The sequence below is a fragment of the Dunckerocampus dactyliophorus genome, chromosome 12 (genome assembly GCF_027744805.1).
Source record: "Dunckerocampus dactyliophorus isolate RoL2022-P2 chromosome 12, RoL_Ddac_1.1, whole genome shotgun sequence".
Taxonomy (NCBI): domain Eukaryota; kingdom Metazoa; phylum Chordata; class Actinopteri; order Syngnathiformes; family Syngnathidae; genus Dunckerocampus; species Dunckerocampus dactyliophorus.
In genome coordinates this window covers 5699180-5719835 of record NC_072830.1, presented here as the reverse complement: position 1 = coordinate 5719835, position 20656 = coordinate 5699180, and the positions used below count along the sequence as shown (strand labels likewise).

The 20656-nt window shown below is 40.9% G+C and overlaps 1 protein-coding gene across 1 annotated transcript; it reads left to right on the top strand.

Moving 5' to 3' along the window:
* Positions 1-5799: 5799 nt before the first annotated feature.
* Positions 5800-20076, top strand: LOC129191714 (transmembrane protease serine 13-like). The gene is made up of 13 exons (XM_054795321.1): positions 5800-5927; positions 10268-10439; positions 10518-10628; positions 12905-13075; positions 13178-13304; positions 13388-13483; positions 13616-13659; positions 15124-15286; positions 15357-15535; positions 17044-17142; positions 17334-17476; positions 17580-17732; positions 19351-20076. The coding sequence occupies exons 1-13, from the start codon at positions 5910-5912 to the stop codon at positions 19363-19365; spliced, it is 1491 nt and encodes a 496-aa protein (XP_054651296.1). The 5' UTR covers positions 5800-5909; the 3' UTR covers positions 19366-20076.
* The last annotated feature ends 580 nt before the right edge of the window (positions 20077-20656 follow it).

Here is a 20656-nt window from a genome sequence, read left to right as displayed (position 1 = left end):
ATTTAATTTTAAAGCCAAGTTATGTACAACAGAAAAGTTTCTTTCCTAGAGTTGCTTGGCCAGGCCTTCACTTGCTGCTTGTTTGTGGCTCTTGCTGCCTTCATTTTTGTCATCAGTAAGTGAAAAGCATGCCCTGCTTTCCTTGAGATCATCACACTGTCGTGACCTTTGAAGAATATTCCGTTTATTCGCCATCAAAATGTCTTGAGTCTGCACTAATAGGTGCCAAATGGTCAGTTTTACAGCATTAGGCCGACTGTGAGCACGTGCACGAGAGGTGTCAAAATGTTCAGCTCATTCAGGACACGTATCTGTCAGGAATTTTCCAAAAGTTTCCACATTTAATGTAATTTCATTTCTTCAGTGGCAGTTTTCCAATTGAAAATGAATGGACAATTGGAATTGACGCCCTCTGCTGGTGGAAATTAATTTTACATTTTTACATTACTTAAACCAGGGGTCACCAACGTTTTTTCTTGCGAGAGCTACTTTTAGAAAATGACAATGGCCACGAGCCACTCATTTTTGTAGAAGTGATTTTCATACCTTATTTCAACTCAAACAAATCAAATATGCTGGTTTTACCAAAACATTTACAAAATGCTGGCATCCACAACTCACATTTTATGTTTCAGAATACTTTTCTTTCTCGTGTTCTCACATTATTAACTGAAAACCTGAATGAAAAGCAGGCTTGCGGGCACCTCATGTGGTCGTGGGGGGCTACCCGGTGCCCGCGGGCACCACGTTGGTGACCCCTGACTTAAACATCCTACTTATTCTATGGCTCAGGAGGTAGAGTGTTTGTTTTCAACCTAATGGTTGCTGGTTTGTTCCAGTAAGCATTCAACTCATTTCAGCATTCAGGCTGCATTTTTACTTTCCAAGTTTTTTAAATTCCAACGTTTGTAGTTCATTAAAAAGAAATGGACAAATTAAATGACCCCCCCTCACTGGTGAAGGATCATTTTACATTTCCCATTACTGTAACATTCCACTCATACTCCCAGGTGACGTGGCTCATGAGCTAGAGTTGTTGTCTCCCAACATGATGGCAGATGGTCCGATCCTCAGTCCCAACTTTGCCATAATTCAAAATTTTCTATTCAAAATGAACTAACAATTTCAATGTCACTTACTATGGCGGAATTAAAACGAAAATGACATTTAACATTACATGTAAGATTCTGCTTATTCCACGCACATAGCTCATAGAGTGGTCGTCTCCCGACCTGATTGTTGCTGGTTCGATTCTCAGCCGGTGAATGTATTTCAGCACATTTGTAGGATATTTCAACATGAATTCTCCATTTCAATTCAGCTTCGGCATTAATTTCTACTGAAGTTACTTCATCTAGTCTATTTAGATGATTTTTTGTTTGTACAGTATATATTTTTATTTCATATAACCTCATGAACTCAAATGCTTGAGCGTTTTATAATGCCATCGGTTTTAACTAAGCAACCATGTAAGGTAATTTGACTTCAGAAGCGTATCGCCACACCACATCTGGAGATTTACTCACTGTTGATTCTTAATATCACTTTCCACAGGCTTTTATGAGGAAATGTGTAATACCGGTTCTGTATGAAGTACTGACAAATATGGTATATATACTGTACTGTACACACAGTATACACTCCTGGTCTGATCATCATATTTTGAGATTAAGTGAGCGAAGAAGCGCCGCGGCCATGTTGTGTACGTATGTGTTCCACGGCGGAAGAGGACGCGAGCGTCGTCGTCACATACACTTGAACGCACGGGCGACAGTGCGCAGGGAAACGGCGGGAGACAACTATAACGCCGAGCGTTTTGTGAGGTTTGAATTTTTGAGAAGGCATTTTGTGACGCAAATGTATTACTCTTTTGAACGCATATTGTTTCGAGGAGCCAAACTCTTTACTTAATTGTCCCCAGAAATCTGACCAGACCTGGACTTAGGAGACCAAGTGTAACGGATGCCAGCCTGTGAGGCTGTGCGAGAGTACGTTGGTAAAACCTCACTCCCTCTGCCTCAAGAGCTGCGCTGAACACGCGGCCGACAGTCCGGGCTTTTAGTCACGTGGTCAGCGCCCTCGCCTCCCATTGCGAAGATCCTGTGTTCGTGTCCCGGTGCGGGCAGGTGCCAAACAGGGCGGGTTACACAAGTGTGGGGTAAGTCGCTGTTAATGGACAACAATGCTGATGGGGATGTCTTAGCACATCCTTAAGATCCAAATCCAAAATGTCAATTCTTGCAATTTTTGTACATACGTACAGTACGATTACACTACCGTTGTTTCTTCAGTTTCTTGTTCGTCTGGTACAACCAAAGGTACATTTGTTTGGACAAATATAATGATGGCAACAGAAATAGCTAATAAGAGTCACTTTTTTTGGCAGTACAGCACAATGCCTTAGCTATTGATGTAGGAACCTAAGTGCTTTTGGTTAGTATCAAGACCGACCAAGGAAATGGCTCCTTTAAAACAAACTCTTATGAGCTATTTTTGTTGTCAGGCGACAGAGCTAACTTGCGCTTCCTGTTTCCATCTATTAGCAAGCTAACAAGCTGCTGACAAGGAGTTGTTGGGTGGAAATTTAAAGTGTTTTTTAACTGACTGATAAATGTATTTCACTTGACAGATCTGACTTAACTTCTTCTTTTCTTTTGGGCTTTTCCCTTCAGGGGTCGCCACAGCGAATCAATTGCCTCCATCTAAGCCTGTCTTCTGCATCCTCTTCTCTCACACCAGCTACCTTCATGTCCTCTTTCACTACATCCATAAACCTCCTCTTTGGTCTTCCTCTAGGCCTCCTGCCTGGCAGTTCCAAACTCAGCATCCTTCTACCTACAGTATATATATACTCTCCTCTGGACATGTCCAAACCATCTCAGTCTGGCCTCTCTGACTTTATCTCCAAAACCTCTAACATGTGCTGTCCCTCTGATGTACTCATTCCTGATCCTACTGTTCCTGGTCACTCCCAGAGAGAACCTCAGCATCTTCATCTCTGCTACCTCCAGCTCTGTCTCCTGTCTTTTCCTCATGGACACTGTCTCTAGACCAAACAACACCACAGTTTTGTACACCTTTCCTTTCATTTTAGCTGAAACTCTTCTATCACACATCACACCTGACACTTTTCTCCACCCGTACCATCCTGCCTGCACACGCTTCTTCACCTCTTTTCCACACTCTCCATTGCTCTGGACTGTTGACCCTAAGTACTTCAAATGCTCCACCTTCTTGATCTCTTCTCCCTGTAAGCTCACTCTTCCACTTGGGTTCCTCTCATTCACACACATGTACTCTGTCTTACTGCGGCTAGCCTTCATTCCTCTCCTTTCCAGGGCAAACCTCCACCTCTCTAGCTTCTCCTCCACCTGTTCCCTGCTCTCACTGCAGATCACAATGTCATCTGCAAACATCATAGTCCATGGAGATTCCTGTCTAACCTCGTCTGTCAGTCTGTCCGTCACCATAGCGAACAAGAAGGTGCTCAGAGCTGATGAACACAATGCAGCTCCGTCTGGCCTTCTCTGTACTTCTCTATTAACATCGTCAAAGCAAATACTGCCTCTGTAGTACTTTTTTTTGGCATGAAACCAAACTTCTGCTCACAAATGCTCACTTGTGCCCTTAGTCTAGCTTCAACTACTCTTTCCCATAACTTCATTGTATGGCTCATCAGCTTTATTCCTCTGCAGTTGCCACAGCTCTGCACATCTCCCTTGTTCTTCAAAATGGGCACCAGCACACTTCTCCTCCATTCCCCAGGCAGCTTTTCATGATCTAAGATCCTGTTGAACAACCCAGTCAGGAACTCTACTGCCACCTCTCCTAGACACTTCCAAACCTCTACAGGTATATCATCAGGACCAACGGCCTTTCCACTCTTCATCCTCTTCAATGCCCTCCTCACTTCATCCTGACTCATCTTTGCTACTTCCCGGTCCACAAAAGTCACCTCTTCTAGTCTTTGTTCGCTCTCATTTTCCACGTTCATCAGCTCTTCAAAGTACTCTTTCCATCTTCCCATCACACTACTGGCACTTGTCAATAGACTTCCATCCCTATCCTTAATCACCCTAACCTGCTGCACGTCCTTCCCTTCTCTGTCTCTCTGTCTTGCCAGATCAGTCTCTCCCTCCTCACTATCCAACCTAGCATACAAGTCATCATAAGCCCCTTATTTGGCCTTTGCTACCTCTACTTTCACCTTACGCTGCATCTCCCTGTACTCCTGTCTACTCTCCTCAGTCCTCTCAGTGTCCCACTTCTTCTTAGCTAACCTCTTTCTCTGTATACACTCCTGTACCGCCTCATTCCACCACCAAGTCTCCTTGTCTACTTTCCCTCCAGATGACACGCCAAGTACTCTACTACCTGTCTACCTGATCACATTAGCTGTTGTTGTCCGGTCATCTGGGAGCACCTCCTGACCACTCAGAGCCTGTCTTAACTCCTTCCTAAAAGTCATGCAAAACTCTTCCTTTTTCAGCTTTGACCATTTCGTCCTCTGGTCTGTCTTTGTTCTCTTCATCTTCCTCACCACCAGAGTCATCCTCCACACCACCATCCTATGCTGTTTGGCTACACTATCACCTACCACTACTTTACAGTCACTGATCTCCTTCAGATGACAGCGTCTACACAAGATGTAGTCTAGCTGTGTGCTCCTACCTCCACTCTTATAGGTCACCCTATGTTCCTGCCTCTTCTGGAAGAAAGTATTCACTATAGGCATGTCCATCCTTTTTGCAAAGTCAACCACCATCTGTCCTTCTGCATTCCTCTCCTGGATACCAAACCTGCCCATCACCTCCTCATCACCTCAAATCTGAGTTAACATATGGCTCAAATGTTTGAAATCTTTTTGCACACGTTGATGAAATCAATCCCCCTCTTTAGCGCAGGTTTCTCAAGGCAGTGGTCAGTAAATACATGTAGCATTTGCATCGGTCACAGGAAACTTGCTTTATCACAAAAGCAAGCGTGTCTGCTTCCGCTTGGAAAGGTGAAAAGTAACCAATGACGTTTGCTCGCGTTACTCTAATTAAATATTTATTTTAAGTAAGCCGGTTTTGCTCTATTTTAAGTCTTAGCCTTCGCTGAGTAGAAAAAATATAGAAATAAAAAGTACAAAAAAAGTTAAATCAGTAGTTTTTTAGATGTTAAGACCTGCACTTTGACTCGTACTTGAGTACAATATTTTAGTACTCTTTCCACCTCCCATTGCCACTTCAATTATGACAAAGTGCTGTTACCTGAAATGTTTTCATTCTCAGTTTCCCTTCAAGTTTCTCATGCTTCCATTTTTTTTTTAGGTCACATGACTTAAAAAAAACCCAGTTCAGTTCACTAGCAATAGGCCACTGGACTGTCAACATTATGCTGCCCCCTGCTGGGTGAGGAGTATACCACCTGAGACGTGCAATAGTTGTATAATATAATATGCACTTTTATCAGAACACGTGTTTATATTTATGTTACTTTCCTTGATTTAGTTTCATGTATGAATTACCTCAGGCTAAAAGCATTCAGCATTAACTTAAGACCGGAGGCCATCAGCTGGTGTCACTTGAGCGACACAATAGCGCTCCACACCGCTCAACCAGCTGTGGCAGCCTCTATCTGCCATGAAACCGGTCCGGCAGGTGTGTAAACTGGACTACGTGGGCACGCCCGCCTCTGTGCACTAGATACTGTAAAATAAGAGATTTAGAGAAAGATGGAAGCAGTACGTGGGAGGAGCTGGAGACCTGTGGAGCTGCTGATGGAGGTCAGTGACAGTCCCAGCGGAGAAGAGGGTGGAACCATCGGTTTCCACTACTAGTGTGATCATGTGATTGAACAAGCTCCGCCCACACGGTCTCACCTCCATTCTCTAACTCGTCCCTGTCTTACAATCACTGAGTCCAATGGCAAAGCTTAACCAGGTACGTTGTGTGTTTGTTTTGCTCCCTGATGGTTTCTTCCGACTTCTTCTCTTTCTTCCTTTGGGTTCCTCCGTCTTTATTCCAGATATTCCAAATGTAAGGCTTGAGGGACATGTAAAGGTTTGGTTTTTTTTCAATTAGACAACAGACAAGGAGTGTGAGAGGATAAATTGCGCCTGGATGATATACTGTATATTCAGTATCAGATTAGATGACATGTATTACATTTGTTCATTGTTTTGTTGTGAAGTTGTGAACCTTTTTATTGGTCAGGTAATATTGGTCAGCAATTACTGAGTGTTTGTTCACTTCCTGTGTATAAGTGTCACCATGTTTTTGTCATTTTGTATGTACAGTCAAACCTCGATTTTCGTTTTTGTCGACAATTTTTGCCAACATTTTTACCTCAGTTTATGTACACCGTCTTGGTTATTGTACAGTATTGTTTTTGTACAGCCCAAACAAATGGCCCTGGTCTGTCCAGTTTTTATTGCGTGCGACTGCTAAACAACCCACCACGGGACCAAAGAAAGTTGACGAAGAAGGCAAGAAACACTATTGAATTCGATCTCGTCAGGGGGTACGGGAAGTACACATCAAAAATAAGTTCCATCCATTTGAGGTTTATAATTATTTTGCATTGTTTTCTGTATGTAATCTTAACATTCTCTATAACAAGGGTGTCAAACTCAATTGCAGTGTGGGCCAAAACTCAAACACTACTTTAGGTTATGCCGCCCCGAAACCGAAACACCGTTTGTCCCGGTTCCCCGCGCGTGCATCGCTGGGTTTGGAACATACAATATAATGCACCATTGTGGTTGCGTTTTCAGGTTGAGACAAAATGTGCTTGACAGCTGGTGAATGTGTCTTTATGTGGACATACATTTTTTTAAATCTTCACTCGTGTGGACGGACTTTTTTTTGTTTTACATCGGAGTGGGGAAAATGTGCATTTTTTCATGTCCGTTCATCCCTGCTTGAAATTTGTACTTTTCCGATAGTTGGCGGATATACGATGATGATGGTTTTAGCGTGTTTTCATTCATTGTTCTCTCAGTTACAGTATATGCGTATTTATATCAACACAAAAACATCACAATCCGCGAGATGTGTAACCCGGAAGATTGCAGATGACACATTTCCCAGCAAGCTTTGCTGTAGTTAAAATGATGACTTTTGACTGTCTCATACCTTTTTAAGGTGTTATTTTGGACAGACAGCGTGTAACAGTTAAAGTGCCGCCCTTTTTAGTCGCATACAGTTCAATTATTTTGACTTTTGGTTTGAATCTGGCAGCCTTATTAAGAATAGTTGTAAACTTTGTGCTATATACAATATTGTTTCTACTTCTAAAATTAAAATGCCACAGGAGTAATTTATACCGGTGGAATCGTTTACATAATTACGCAGATTGCTATAAACACTTTGTTTGAGAAGGTTCGTGAGGCGGGCCAACTTAATGCTGTTTTAATGCGGATGAAATTGCCGGATTTGGCCCCCCGGGCCTGAGTTTGACACGTGTGCTCTATAAAATGTATTTTTTGTTCATTTTTTGTTTTTGGGTGTCTGCAACGGATTATTACGTTATTTCCTATGGGGAAAATGACCTCAGTTTTCATACGTTTCGGTTTTCATCGAAACGTTTGGAACAATTGAATAACAATCTTTGATTTTTCAGAGCGTTTAATGAACATTAACCCCACTGTAGTACTGTGAATTGTCTCAACAGGGTAATATGGGGTACAGATCATACAATTACAAAAAAATAGGACAACTAGATGAATTTATAATTCATATTTGGATGATCTATGGTGATAATTCCCAGCCGAATCGCCGTAGAATCTGCGAAAACGGTGTCTGAATCAAAATCTCACATCATGTTTTTTGTTTATTGTTGTATTGTAAATAATAGCCCTTTAAATGTCGTGTAAACCTATGAAATTGACATTTAACAGTCTTTTTCCCTGACAATGAAGGCGTGCAAGGCGATCCGTGTACGAGAGCTGGGGAATATGGTAAACCTGCCCCTCCGCCTGTTTCATCTCAGCCATTTTTACCTCAATTAGACTCGCCTTCAGGCGTGTATTGAAACCTGACCATCGGGCCATGGAAAAGTTGTTATGAAACACCTTTTGTTAAAAGGGCCTCCGCTCATAAGCTCCCCTCATTTTATGTTTCGAAACATATGATCACAAACTCGCTGGAGAAGTGACTTGACCCTCATTCTTCTTTCACTCTACACTCCATTGTTCTTCTGTCAAATGCTTCTTGTGATTGGACAGGTCTCATCCCCAACATCCCATCAAGTGACACTGCAAAGTCATGCAAACAAGTTTAACCGCATGACATTCTACATCCGGGAGCACTTTTTTACCTTTCAAAGTTTCCCAAGCATGAATAATGGACAAGGACATCTCTCCGTTATTCTGACGTCTAAACTATGTGATCTATCATCATTACTCATCCAGACATAGATTGGAAATTATGATCATGGTTAAAATGGTTCAGTTTATTTGGAACGCGCACGATGGAGATCACATGACTTGCACAAGTTGAGGAAACGGAGCTGGAGGAAGCAGAGTTTGTTGAATGCTACCTCCTCTGTGTGTCTCAACAATTGCTGTTTTTATGGAGAAATGTATTTACAGATTTTTTTGAAAGCATTGGCAGTTTTTGTTTTTATTTCATTTTCCAAAAAATACGATGAAATTTATAACTTGAATGACAGAAAATTATATTATTATTAATATATGAACAATAAATGATTAATATATTTTGGTCACTTTAGTCAACATTCTATTTATTTATAATATATTTTATAATATAAAAATACTACAGTAATCCCTTGCCGCTTTAAATTTTGTGGCTTCACTCGATCACAACTTTTCAAAAATACATCAATAAATCATGCTGTTTCATACGACCTATTATTCGTCCAAAAATACGCATATCTAAGCAAATTTTAGTTTTTTTTTTTTTTTTTGCTTAAATGAAGCATTTTCAAGCATAAAAATGGGTAACTAAACTAAAATTCAAATACAAGGCATTCAGAAGATGTGATACTATGTAGTATTCTGCGATGATGACTATGTTACTGTAATGTTCGGTAGTGCACGGCGAGACACACAAGCACCAGACTTGATCGCTGGAACAACAGGTTTTTATTGCCTGTTATTATTATTACCTCACAACAGGCACAATACTGTTGCGGCTGTAACCCACGCCAAGCTAAAACTCAACTGTGAAATGTCACTTCCTGGAACACATTTACAGCAAGACACACAAGCAAGAATCTTATTTATGTCTTAAATGGTTTATTTTCTCGTATAATGTCTGCTATATTGGGTAATGTATGTAAAAGTGACTGACTACATGGATGTTATTTCATGTCTAGAGGCCTCTATTAATGTTAAAAATTGTACCTAAGTCGTAAACAGGTTTTCCATGTTGTAACTACAAAAATATTGCATTTATAATGAAGGAATCCATCCATCCATCCATCTTCTATGCCGATTATCCTCACTCGGGTTGCGGGTATGCTGGAGCCTATCCCAGCTGCTTTGGCCGAGAGGCGGGGTACACCGTGGACTGGTCGCCAGCCAATGGCAGGGCACATTTAGACAAACAACCATTCGCACTCACATTCATACCAGAAAAGCCAGTTAAGAGTCACCAGTTAACCTAACATGCATGTTTTTGGGAATGTGGGAGGAAGCCGGAGTACGCGGAGAAAACCCACGCACGCACGGGGAAAACACGCACACTCCACACAGAGATGTCCAAGTGGATTTGATCGTGACTGTGTGGCCAGCATGCTAACCACAAGGCCACCGTGCAGCCCGCATTACTGTATTGTTATATTAAAATGATATATGTACTGTATATTTATTAGTGAAATATATTTGTTTCCATTCCTGTGATTATTCCCTGTCTTGGCTGATAGGCTAGTTTCATTTTCTTTTGTGAGTCATGACTAAAAATGCTTCCTTGTCCTCCCATTGTTAATGTTGAATTCCAATATTTGCCCATGGCAGCCTTGACGTCAAACTTGCTAAGGAAATGGCGTGTTGTGAAAAATGAGGAAATAATCTTCTTGCCGTTGCTAGGAACTATACCTGTGTTTTGTGCTGTGAGGTACTTTACCTGGGTGTGGACCATGGGCTTAATATTTGTATTACATGGAGGACAATGTGGCGTATTAATCGTTTATAGCCTATCAAATGCTAAATTGCTGCTAGTGATGTGTAATGTATGTGTCCGTAAGGCCACACTGTGTTTTCCATCAAACAGCTATCACAAAATAGACCGTAATGAACATTATTTTTCCTTTCGCACAGAACGAGGCACCTCCTCCTTACTACTCTGTTGCTGTGCACACCCAGCCCCCCCTCAAATCCTATGAAGAGGTGGTGTACGGCGTGGGGCCCGGCCAGACTGCCGCCAACCAGCATTACGTCCCCCAGTATGCACCGCCTGTGGCAGCTCCCCAAGTAACACAGTCAAGCACACGTGAGTCTCTTGTGTTAACGTACGTTTGCGAGTCAGCAGGCAAAGCAAAGCAGTTACGATATTTACTCCGCTTTACAGCCACCAGAAGCAAGAGGAAGGGCTGCTGTGACCGTAATGCTCGGTGTTACGGAGGCTCCTGCGGGGCTTTTCTGTTGTGTGCCCTGCTGTCTGTGGCCATCTGGCTGGCAGGTGTGTATTCACCCAGACGGCCGCACATCACCATCCATATTCATTTGCTCTTCGATTAGTGTTGTCAGTGCATGTAAATGAAGAGAGTGTTTAAAGGCTCCTTTGAAGTACATTGTTAGCATGCATACTAATGTCACAATTTTTTGCAAAAAAATGCATTGGGAGAAAATGAACATAGTTTTGGGGGGGACACAGTGGACCCTAAAACACATCTGCACCAAGAGGCAATTTGTTCCAATTTTTAAAAATGATCATTTCAAAATCTTTCACCATTCCATTTGACTCAGTCAGCACCCCATGTTTTTATTGAAGTCCCGCCTTCCTTTGCTGTCATTGGCAGGCTTTTCAGTGACGGTTGATGCGTCACTACACGAAACAGACATGAATCAGAAGATTAACTTCTGTGTTCCTGTTGTCTTATTGTCTTACCCTAGTTTATCGTGGTTAATTTGTTCCAGACCCGTCCATGATGGATTCTTTATTATAAATGCAATATTTTCGCAGTTAAAGCATCGAAAACCTGTTTGCGACCATCTGAATACTGGTTTTAACATTATTAGAGCCCTCTAGACATGAAATAACACCCCTATAGTCACCTTTACACTCATATTACCCAATATACAGTGTAGTAGACATAATAAGAGAAAATGAGACATAGAGTATAAGGGGGACGCGGTGACCTGTCAGTGGGCAGGGAGTACTTTCAATGTTACTGCATCCCTGCCAACATGTACAAATTTCAATACGCGTGCTTCACAAGATCTCCATTTTGTTGCATTTTACTGGTTTCAGTTTCCAGTTCAGGCTGCACAGTACAGATAAATAAATAGATATTAGCAGTTTCTCAAGAGTATTTCAAATTTCTGTCCCCTTGGGGCTCATGACAGAAAATAATTGAAAACCACTGGTGTAGGACGTAATATAGACTCACACATGTTAGCATTGAGAGAGTTTGTTGTGGTTGTTCTTTTTGTAATTCCTGTTCTGCACAGTACTTCCTGCGGTGGCTATGTATATCTCATCGATGTAACATTACTGACACCAGGTGACCAATGTAGAGTACTACATATCATCACAGCCTCTTTGAATGCGTCTTCTGAATGTCATAATTTGTATTTTAATTCATTTACCCATTTTTATGCTTGCTCAACTTTTTTAAAAATTGCTTAAATATGCATATTTTTTAGGCCCTATTCAACCACAAAACAGCGATGATTTCCTAATATTAGGGATGCACAACATTTTTTCTCAAGCTGATACCGATAACTTCCTGCTTCGGTACCGATAACCAATAACTTTGTATATGTATTTTTTTTACAATTTAGATTTAAATGTAGTTTGTGCACACCCGGAGATGAGAACGACTCAAACTAAATTGGATTTGACAAACTGTACCTGCAGGACGCCGAGGCAATGGGAGCGGGTCCGGGGCCTTTCTTTGCAGCTGTCTTTAGGGCGGTGCTTACAGCACGTCACACGTAGGAGAAAAGGAGGGCTTGATTTGCTCACCCCTACAGCACAGTACGAGTAACCTTTCCTCATTGAATTGCATTTTTAAATTCTTTTATATATATAAAAGAATTTAAAAACACAATTATCGTGCACCCCTAAATATAATATTTTTGAAAAAACGGAGAGAATGAAGTTGCAAAATTGAAAACGCAAAGTGGCGAGGGCTTGCTGTATGCATATACTTGATAAAAATTTAACTTTTGTTTTTGCGCCTATCTTTCATGAGCGGAACTGAAAGATGCAAAACATTTTCTACGTGCACAAGAAGCGCATCGCTCGCAAATATTGTTGACAAATCTGTCTAAATCTGTGTTAATGAGCGTTCATATTTCATAATCCATCCACCTCACAGGTGTAGCATATCACGATGCTGATTGGACAGCATGATTATTGCACAGGTGTGCCTCAGGCTGGCCACAGTAAAAGGCCACTCCAAAATGTGTAGTTCGACTGTGTTCACTGAATGAGTAATGACTGAATAATTCAATTGTGGCTAAATGTAGCATGTTCATTGTATAGGAATGAAATACAGCAAGTGACTAAATGTATTGTAATTGATGTGAGACGGATGGGGAGTAGGATTAAATAAGCTTTGCTTCTTCCTACTCCCTTTGGACATGTGAAAATGCGAATTGTACTATGTGATGTATTTCATTGCAGCTTGTACGCATGTTCGAATAAACGAAACCATTACCGCTTAACACTTCCTACTAGAACTCTTATTCACGTTTATCATTCCCCATTACTTGACCCTGTTTCCTCAGTGCGTTTTGGCACCGCCTTGGTGACCCAGGCGATAATCAACAACAACCAGCAAACAAGTGGCGACACAAGTGGCAGACCGCCTTTGAGAAACGACACCTGCCCTGTGAATGCTACCATAGAGTGCGATGGCGTCAGGGACTGCGAGCTTGGCTCTGACGAAATGGACTGTGGTGAGTGTGGAACCACGCATACAGGGACAGTACAGGTTATGCAGCTGCATTATTATGATTGACTAAATACAGTACTTCACTCTTCCCCTTATTTTTTCCTAGTGAGGTTTATAAGCGGCAACGGTCTGCAGGTCAGGACCGCTGAAGATGGACGCTTTCTTCCAGTCTGCTTCAGTGGCTGGAACCAGAGCAATGCTGATCAGACCTGTGCCCAGCTTGGCTTTAGAAGGTAAAGACTCTTCTTAAAGACGCTTCTTGTCACGTCTGAGTCTCATTCTGCTTTCTGAGCTCTACCTTTCTCCCCGTTTTCAGCTCCTTTATTAGCAAAAATATGTCATCCCAGGACTCCCTTGGTCTGAGAGTGACCACCAGATTGTCCGAAACCATCCAGGGTCAGGTGGAACTCAGGTAAATAATAATTCCGCACCTCTAAAGGCCACTTGAATCTGCTTTAGATATTGCATCCAAGCACAAAACCTATCATTGTGCATGTTAGTGTATGCATGTCATTTGTCTTATGTATGTGTTTTATTGTGACAGTTCCTCCTGTCAAGACCAAAGCACTGTCTCCCTTCAGTGTGTCGGTAAGCATGTGCCATCTCTTCCCACCGTCTTGTGCCCCACCCACCTACACACACAAAAACACGCATGCACACACACGCACACCTTAATACCTAAATTAGATTTTTTTTATCAATAACGCAAATCAGGTGTGTCCATACATTTTCCAGCAAGGGTCACGTATTGAAAATTCAAATGATTCGACATTTTTATACAAATTTAACGCTAAAAGATGTATGTACAGTATATCTATTACGGCTGTCAAAAAATAGCACGTTTACGGCAGTAATTAATGAATTTAATTAATTACGTAAAAAATTGTGAACATGCATTGTGTTCTGCGTCCTGATTGGCTAAGGGACTGTAGACCACCGTCAGTCAATCTCCTCCGTGCCTTCCTGTGCAGTACAGAATGCATTCGGCTAGCCAAATTTACATAAATGTTCCATCGCTAGCAGCGTGACTCTGAAGTGCTCCGTGCTTGCAAGTATTATCCCCGACAGCACCAGCAATGTCGACGAAACGTTCTGCACCGTCAAAGGCACCTGCGGTCGCACCCTCAAGGCAGAGGAGGATGCTAACCATGGCACAAAAAGACTTCTGGACATGCTGACGGAAGGTAGAAGTTGCGGCTGTAGGGCGCCATTACGGAATAAATGAATCTTTGGTTCGAGGTGGAAAATAGGACGACAGGAGAAATATGTTTGAACAAGGATACAAAAACGCTACAGTACAGCGAAACGGCGCCAGGACAAAGAGGCACGATCAGAGGAGTGAAATACGCACGAGTCACTTCATAATTTGTTGTGTCCCATCTAGTAGCTTGATCATTAAAATTCAAATGAAATTTGAAATTTGAGAGTGTTTAAACAAGAGAGAGATGTGAGAAAATGTTCATGCCTGTCTGAGAAAAGTGTATGGTGAGAGGTTTCACAGCCTTAAAACACGCATAGTAATTGTGAAAAAAAATTAAATTGGCTACTTCGCAGGTTTAACTTATTTTGGGAACCTATCCCCCGCGATAAACGAGGGAACACTGTATCTCCAACTCACAAACACGTCTCTAATCCCCCTCGGAACCACATTTCCCCATTATCAGTGGACGACCGCGAGACTCATTCATGGACATTTACGATGTATGTGTGGTCTCAATAAACAGCAAGACAGGAAAACAATAAGTAACAATAATAAAACAATAAATGCATTTAAGTGTGCTTGGAAATCACAGAAAACACTCAAAGCATGCGAATTGAACTGAAACGACTTGGTGTCTTTGAACGGAGCTCTTCACCCTGCACTCACATTCACACGCATAGCGACTCTCCTGTTACTTCCGAATAGTCCAAAAAGTCCCGCTTGAATGTGCCATATCCTAGTAAATATCTTTAAGAGCGTGCCACGGTAAAACAGAGTATACTGAACATCAACTGGGGTGAAAAGCCATGTTGTGTATCGCGTAGACTGAGAGGTAGTATCCCCTTTCACAGACTGTGGCAGGCAGCAGTCCACATCTCGCATCGTGGGAGGCAGCATTGCACAGAGGGGTCAGTGGCCCTGGCAGTTATCCATGCACTTTAGGGGCTCTCACGTGTGTGGAGGGGTCCTGATTGCTCCCGATTTCGTGCTGACTGCTGCCCACTGCTTCCCAAGGTAAATGTCGGTTTTCCGCTGATGCTGAAAAAAAGATGGGTGACTATAATGACGTTCTCCCACCGTGCAGGAGTAACCCCTCGATGCTATTGCCGCAGTTTTGGCGGGTGTACGGAGGCGCTGTGTCTCTGAACAATCTATCTCAGCCCTTCCTGGTGGAGAAGATCGTACTGAATGAAAACTACAACAACAGGACCAATGATCAAGATGTCGCTCTGCTCAAGCTGACAGCGCCAGTTGATTTTAACGGTGGGTACAAGTCCCGCTATTATCACTTACGTGAATGCCGGGTGTCACACGTGAGCCACATGACCAAAATACCGAAGGAGCTGTGACGTAAGAATGTGGCAGTGGTTTGGAAATGATGATGATGACGATCGCCGCTGAGCTCTGGCGTCGTGCCCGTAACCACGATGGAACATTTCCGCACTGCAACCATCATTCATTCATTTCTTTTTGTTCATAAATGGAATAGTACAATTAAATCATGTTGCAGTTGCAACTTAAATATGGTCAAACATCTGAAAGCACAACCTTTTTGAAGCAACGAGATTTAAGGCAGAATCTGCACTATGCACAATAGAAAAATGTATAGTATGATTTTTGTTTATTATGATTTATTTATTTTTATTTATTTATATTGAAATTTGTATATTTTGTATATTATTACATTTATTATATTGATTAGGTTTTTTGGTTGAAATAGCATGAGCGACACCTCACAACTTGCCACTCCACTCTATCACGGTTCTTCGAAAAGACATAGATAAATAAAACATGCCTTTCAATACGGCCTGTTAGCCCAAAAATTCTGCATATTTAAGTAAATATCATGTTTGCTGTTTTGTGGTTGAATACGGCCTATTATTAGAAAAAAAATGCATATTTAATCAAATTTTATGTATACTTGGCGTGAATTAAACATGTCAAAGCATAAAAATGGCTAAATAAGATCAAATACAAATACAGACGCTTTTCAAATTATGGTGCGTGGTATTCTACACTGGTCACTAGGTTACTGTAATGTTTGGTGAGACACACAAGCACCAGACTTGATTGCTACTACTGTTGTGGCCGTTACCCACGACAAGCTAAAACTCAACTGTGGATCCGCAACGTCATTTCCTGTCCACAGCCCACTCAGCTCCCCTTGCACCGGAACATACAGTATTTGTTGCAACACACACGCACAAGTCTTATTTATGTCTTAAATGTCTTATTTTCAGTTACTGTATGTCTACTATATTGGGTAATACAAGTGCAAAGGTGACTTTAGGGGTGTTATTTCATGTCTAGAGGGCTCTAATCATGTTAAAAACCGTAGGTTAGAAGGTCCTAAACAGGTTTCCTATCCTATAACTAAGAAACTATTTCATTTATAAATAAGGAATCCTACATGAAGGAAATTCACTTACCACGGTCAGGATGGGAACCATCTAACCTCCATAAACAAGGGATTACTGCTAGTCCCTTTTAAAATGTGTGTACGTTTCCATGCATGTCTGCTTGATTTATTATCTGTAATTTCCAACTTTTATCATATTTATTATACTTCCCAAAATTAAACATAGCCGAGGAAACTTTTTAGGAATTTACTGGAGATTTCTTGCACTTTTTTACTGACTGTAGCAGTGGCATTTGTGACTTTTTAGGAAAAGGATGGATGAATTTTGTAGAGTTACCTGAACAAAGTTGGTTTTCCTTTGTATATATCGACATGTAAATGTTTAAGATCCTGCTTTTTTTGTGCCATCTAGCTGATGTTCAGCCAGCGTGTCTGCCAGTTACTGCGCAGCCATTCGCCCATGGCACCACTTGTTGGACCTCCGGCTTTGGTACCACCGAGGCAGGATCAGGTAAGACTGACCAGACTGGAAAATGCGGATGAACCTGTCCAACCAGTTAGTGCCAGGTGTAACAGAGTTGCATGCAAAATATTTGCTAACGGTGAGATAAAAGGAGTATATAACATTTACATGGCGTATTTAGCCACGTGAGCTGATTCGATTAAAGTTCCTTATACACGTGTTGTTTTTCTTCCACACAGGCGCTGTCTCTACTGATCTGATGGAGGTGACAGTGGACATCATCGGCAGAGACGTGTGCAACAACCCTCGGGTGTACGGAGGGGCTGTGACTGAAAACATGATCTGTGCCGGACACCTGGAGGGAGGACGAGATTCCTGTCAGGTCAGCCAGCCGGTCACCGAGCAGATTTATTCTCATTTGAGGACATATCGTTTTTGTTTTTTGTTTTTTTGCGCCATGTTTATGGTTAAACGCATTTCTACAGGGTGACAGTGGTGGGCCGTTGGTCTGTCAGATTGATGATGTGTGGTACCTGGTGGGCATCACCAGCTGGGGGGCTGGCTGTGCTGAGATAAACAAGCCAGGTGTTTACACCAGAGTGAACAGTGTTCTTCCTTGGATCTACACCAACATGCAGGTAACACACACACTCAATGCAATATACAGTATGTAATACAGTATGTTTTCATTGGCAGTAAAAAAAAATAATAAAAAAAGTGAAGGTTTTTGTTATACTGTTATCCATTTCATTGTAATTTAGCATACATATTCATTGACTTAGAACTGATAAGCTAATAAAAAAATCTAAATTTTTATTGGTCCACAGCACAAAAAATTTGAAAAAAAAACATGGCACAAGTAAAGCCTGTCAACAAAATGTAAAAAATGATAAAAATGTAAATATATACATATGAATATCAAAATGGCCTGAAATACAGTCATGGAAAAAATGATTAGAGCACCCTTGTTTCTTCCGTTTCTTGTTCATTTTAATGCCTATTTCATACAACTAAAGGTACCTTTGTTTGGTCAAATATAACAATGGCAACAAAATAGCTCATAAAAGTTACATTTTTTGGGAGTACAATGCTATAGCTATTCATGTAAGCATGGAAGTTGCCAGATATCAGCTCTTAAATTCAACTTTTATGAGCTATATTTGTTACCATCATTCTATTTGTCCAAACAAATGTACCTTTAGTTGTACCAGACATTAAAATGGATCAATAAACTGAAGAAACAAGGGTGCTCTAATTATTTTTTCCGTGACTGTAAGTACTCCATATTTTCATTTCAAGATAACTTTGCCACTCATTTTAAAAAGATATTTAAAATGTTGCTAGTTTTTAATGAAAAAACATCTGCCGTTTTGAATTGCAGTCGTCCCTTGCCACATTGCGGTTCGAATTTTTCAAAAATATATCCATGAATAAATCATGCTGTTCCGTGGTTGACTACAGCATATTATTCGTTAAAAATAGCATATTTTAGCAAATGTTGTGTATTTTTTGCCTAAATCAAGCATAAAAATGGCTAAATGAACTAAGATACAAACATAAGGCATTCAGAAGGCGCATTCAGAGATGTGATATGTAGTGTTCTACACTGGTCACTAGGTGTCAGTACTGTTACTGTAATGTTCGGTGCCACACTTGATTGCCGGAATAACAGGCTTTTATTGCAGGTTTGAAGTATCTCACAACAGGCACAATAATCTCTAATAAAAATCCCTAATAAAAACACAGGCTACTGTTGTGGCCGTAACCCACATCAAGCTGAAAGTCAACTCTGAACACTCGACCTCACTTCCTGTCCGTCCCTCACTCAGCTCCACTAGCATTGGAATGTCTTATTTTCCATTATTACGTCCACTATATTGGGTAATAGGAGTGTAAAGGTGACTACGGGATGTTATTTCATGTCTAGAGGGCTCTAATAATGTTAAACAGGTAGAGTAAACAGGTTTACTCTACCCGCAAAAATATTGCATTTGTACGTAAATAAGGATTCCTACTTCTTGGAAATACACAATTCTGGAACCAAGGAAGGAGACAGGTACAGAGTTGTTCCTCATTCTGTGTGCGTTCTATGAACAAATAAACCAGCACCCCCCACACATAATAAAGCTGATTAAGGGATTTCCTGGACGGAATCTGCCTGTGGTGTCCCATTTGTAAAAGAACCACTACATTTAACAGTATGCTTATTATTCTGAAATGTTCATTTGAATGTTTTTTTACCCTGATCTCTCACAGTTTGAAAGTCCTTGATGTCACTTCTTGCTGCCGGCTGGCTGTCTCGTTTTCCCCTCGTCTCCATGGAACCGTGCACTATGAAGCTGTCTCCAAACTGAGACGGATGGACCAATGAGGGGACTCTCCAGACAAGAAGAGACAGATGGATTAAATGTTGCTAATGTTGGCGGTACAAGTACCAAACGTCATGTTGACGGCTGCGTGTTGACTCCTGACTCTGATTTCCCTAATCAAGTTAGTTTGACATGCCAAAATGCAACAGTGGAACCTAAATAGTCCAATCATGATGTTTTTCTGTGGCCTTAATTGCATCAGCTGGCATCTGTTACACATGCCCAAAAAGAAGAAGAACACAAAAACTAGAAAAAGCTGCAGTGAGATGGATCGACATAAATGTCCGACAACGAGCAGAAGCCACAACCAAAATCAAATAGCACGCTAACCGCCCGTCACGCACAGCTATAAACTCAGTACTTCTCTCGAGCTCAAAAATGACAAAACAAAAGATCCAAAACATGAAAGGAAGCTGGAATCAAAGGAAACCCAAAAGTCCAACCTGTCATGTGGATCGTGACAGCAAGACTCTGTCATCACTCCTTTTCAAAGTTCAAGTATAGGTTTTTACCTTTTACAGCGGTTAACTTCTTTTTGCACTTGCATTCAACGTGTGACTTGCATCTGTGAAGCAAATCACCTTCATAATAAACCTTTGACCTTTGTCATTCAGTTTAGTGCACGTTTCTTATTATTTTTACGTCTTACTTCTTTTTACTCTTGCACACAATCAAGAATGTTAAAAAATCAGATTTTCGTGTCACCCGTAACATACACCTGTGTCATTATATTTTTGTTTTTATTTTTTTTTGGGTGCGTAAAGTTAAGGCCGGTGTTTACCGTTTTAACATTTTGCAGGGGTTTGCTTCTTTTTCCGCTTACATGCAAATAAGAATGTTAAAAATTTTGATTTGTGAGGCGCATCGGCAAAATAAGTCAACTTATAATACGCAAATTTATTAAAAACATTTTTTTAATTATTTAAGGCAGTCTTTTACTGTTTTTACGTTTTTACCGGGGTTAACTTCTTTTTACACTTACAATCAAAAAATTATGTTAAAATTGACATTTGTTAGGTGCATCTGTAAAAATAAGTTGCCTTTATAATACACCTGTGTTATTTCAAATCATTTTTTTAATTATTAATTTTATTTTATTGTCATTAAAGTAATTTTTTTGTATTTTTTTGTCCTTTACTGTTTTAACATTTTGCAGCGGTTAACTTTTTTTGTAATTACAAAAAATAATGTTA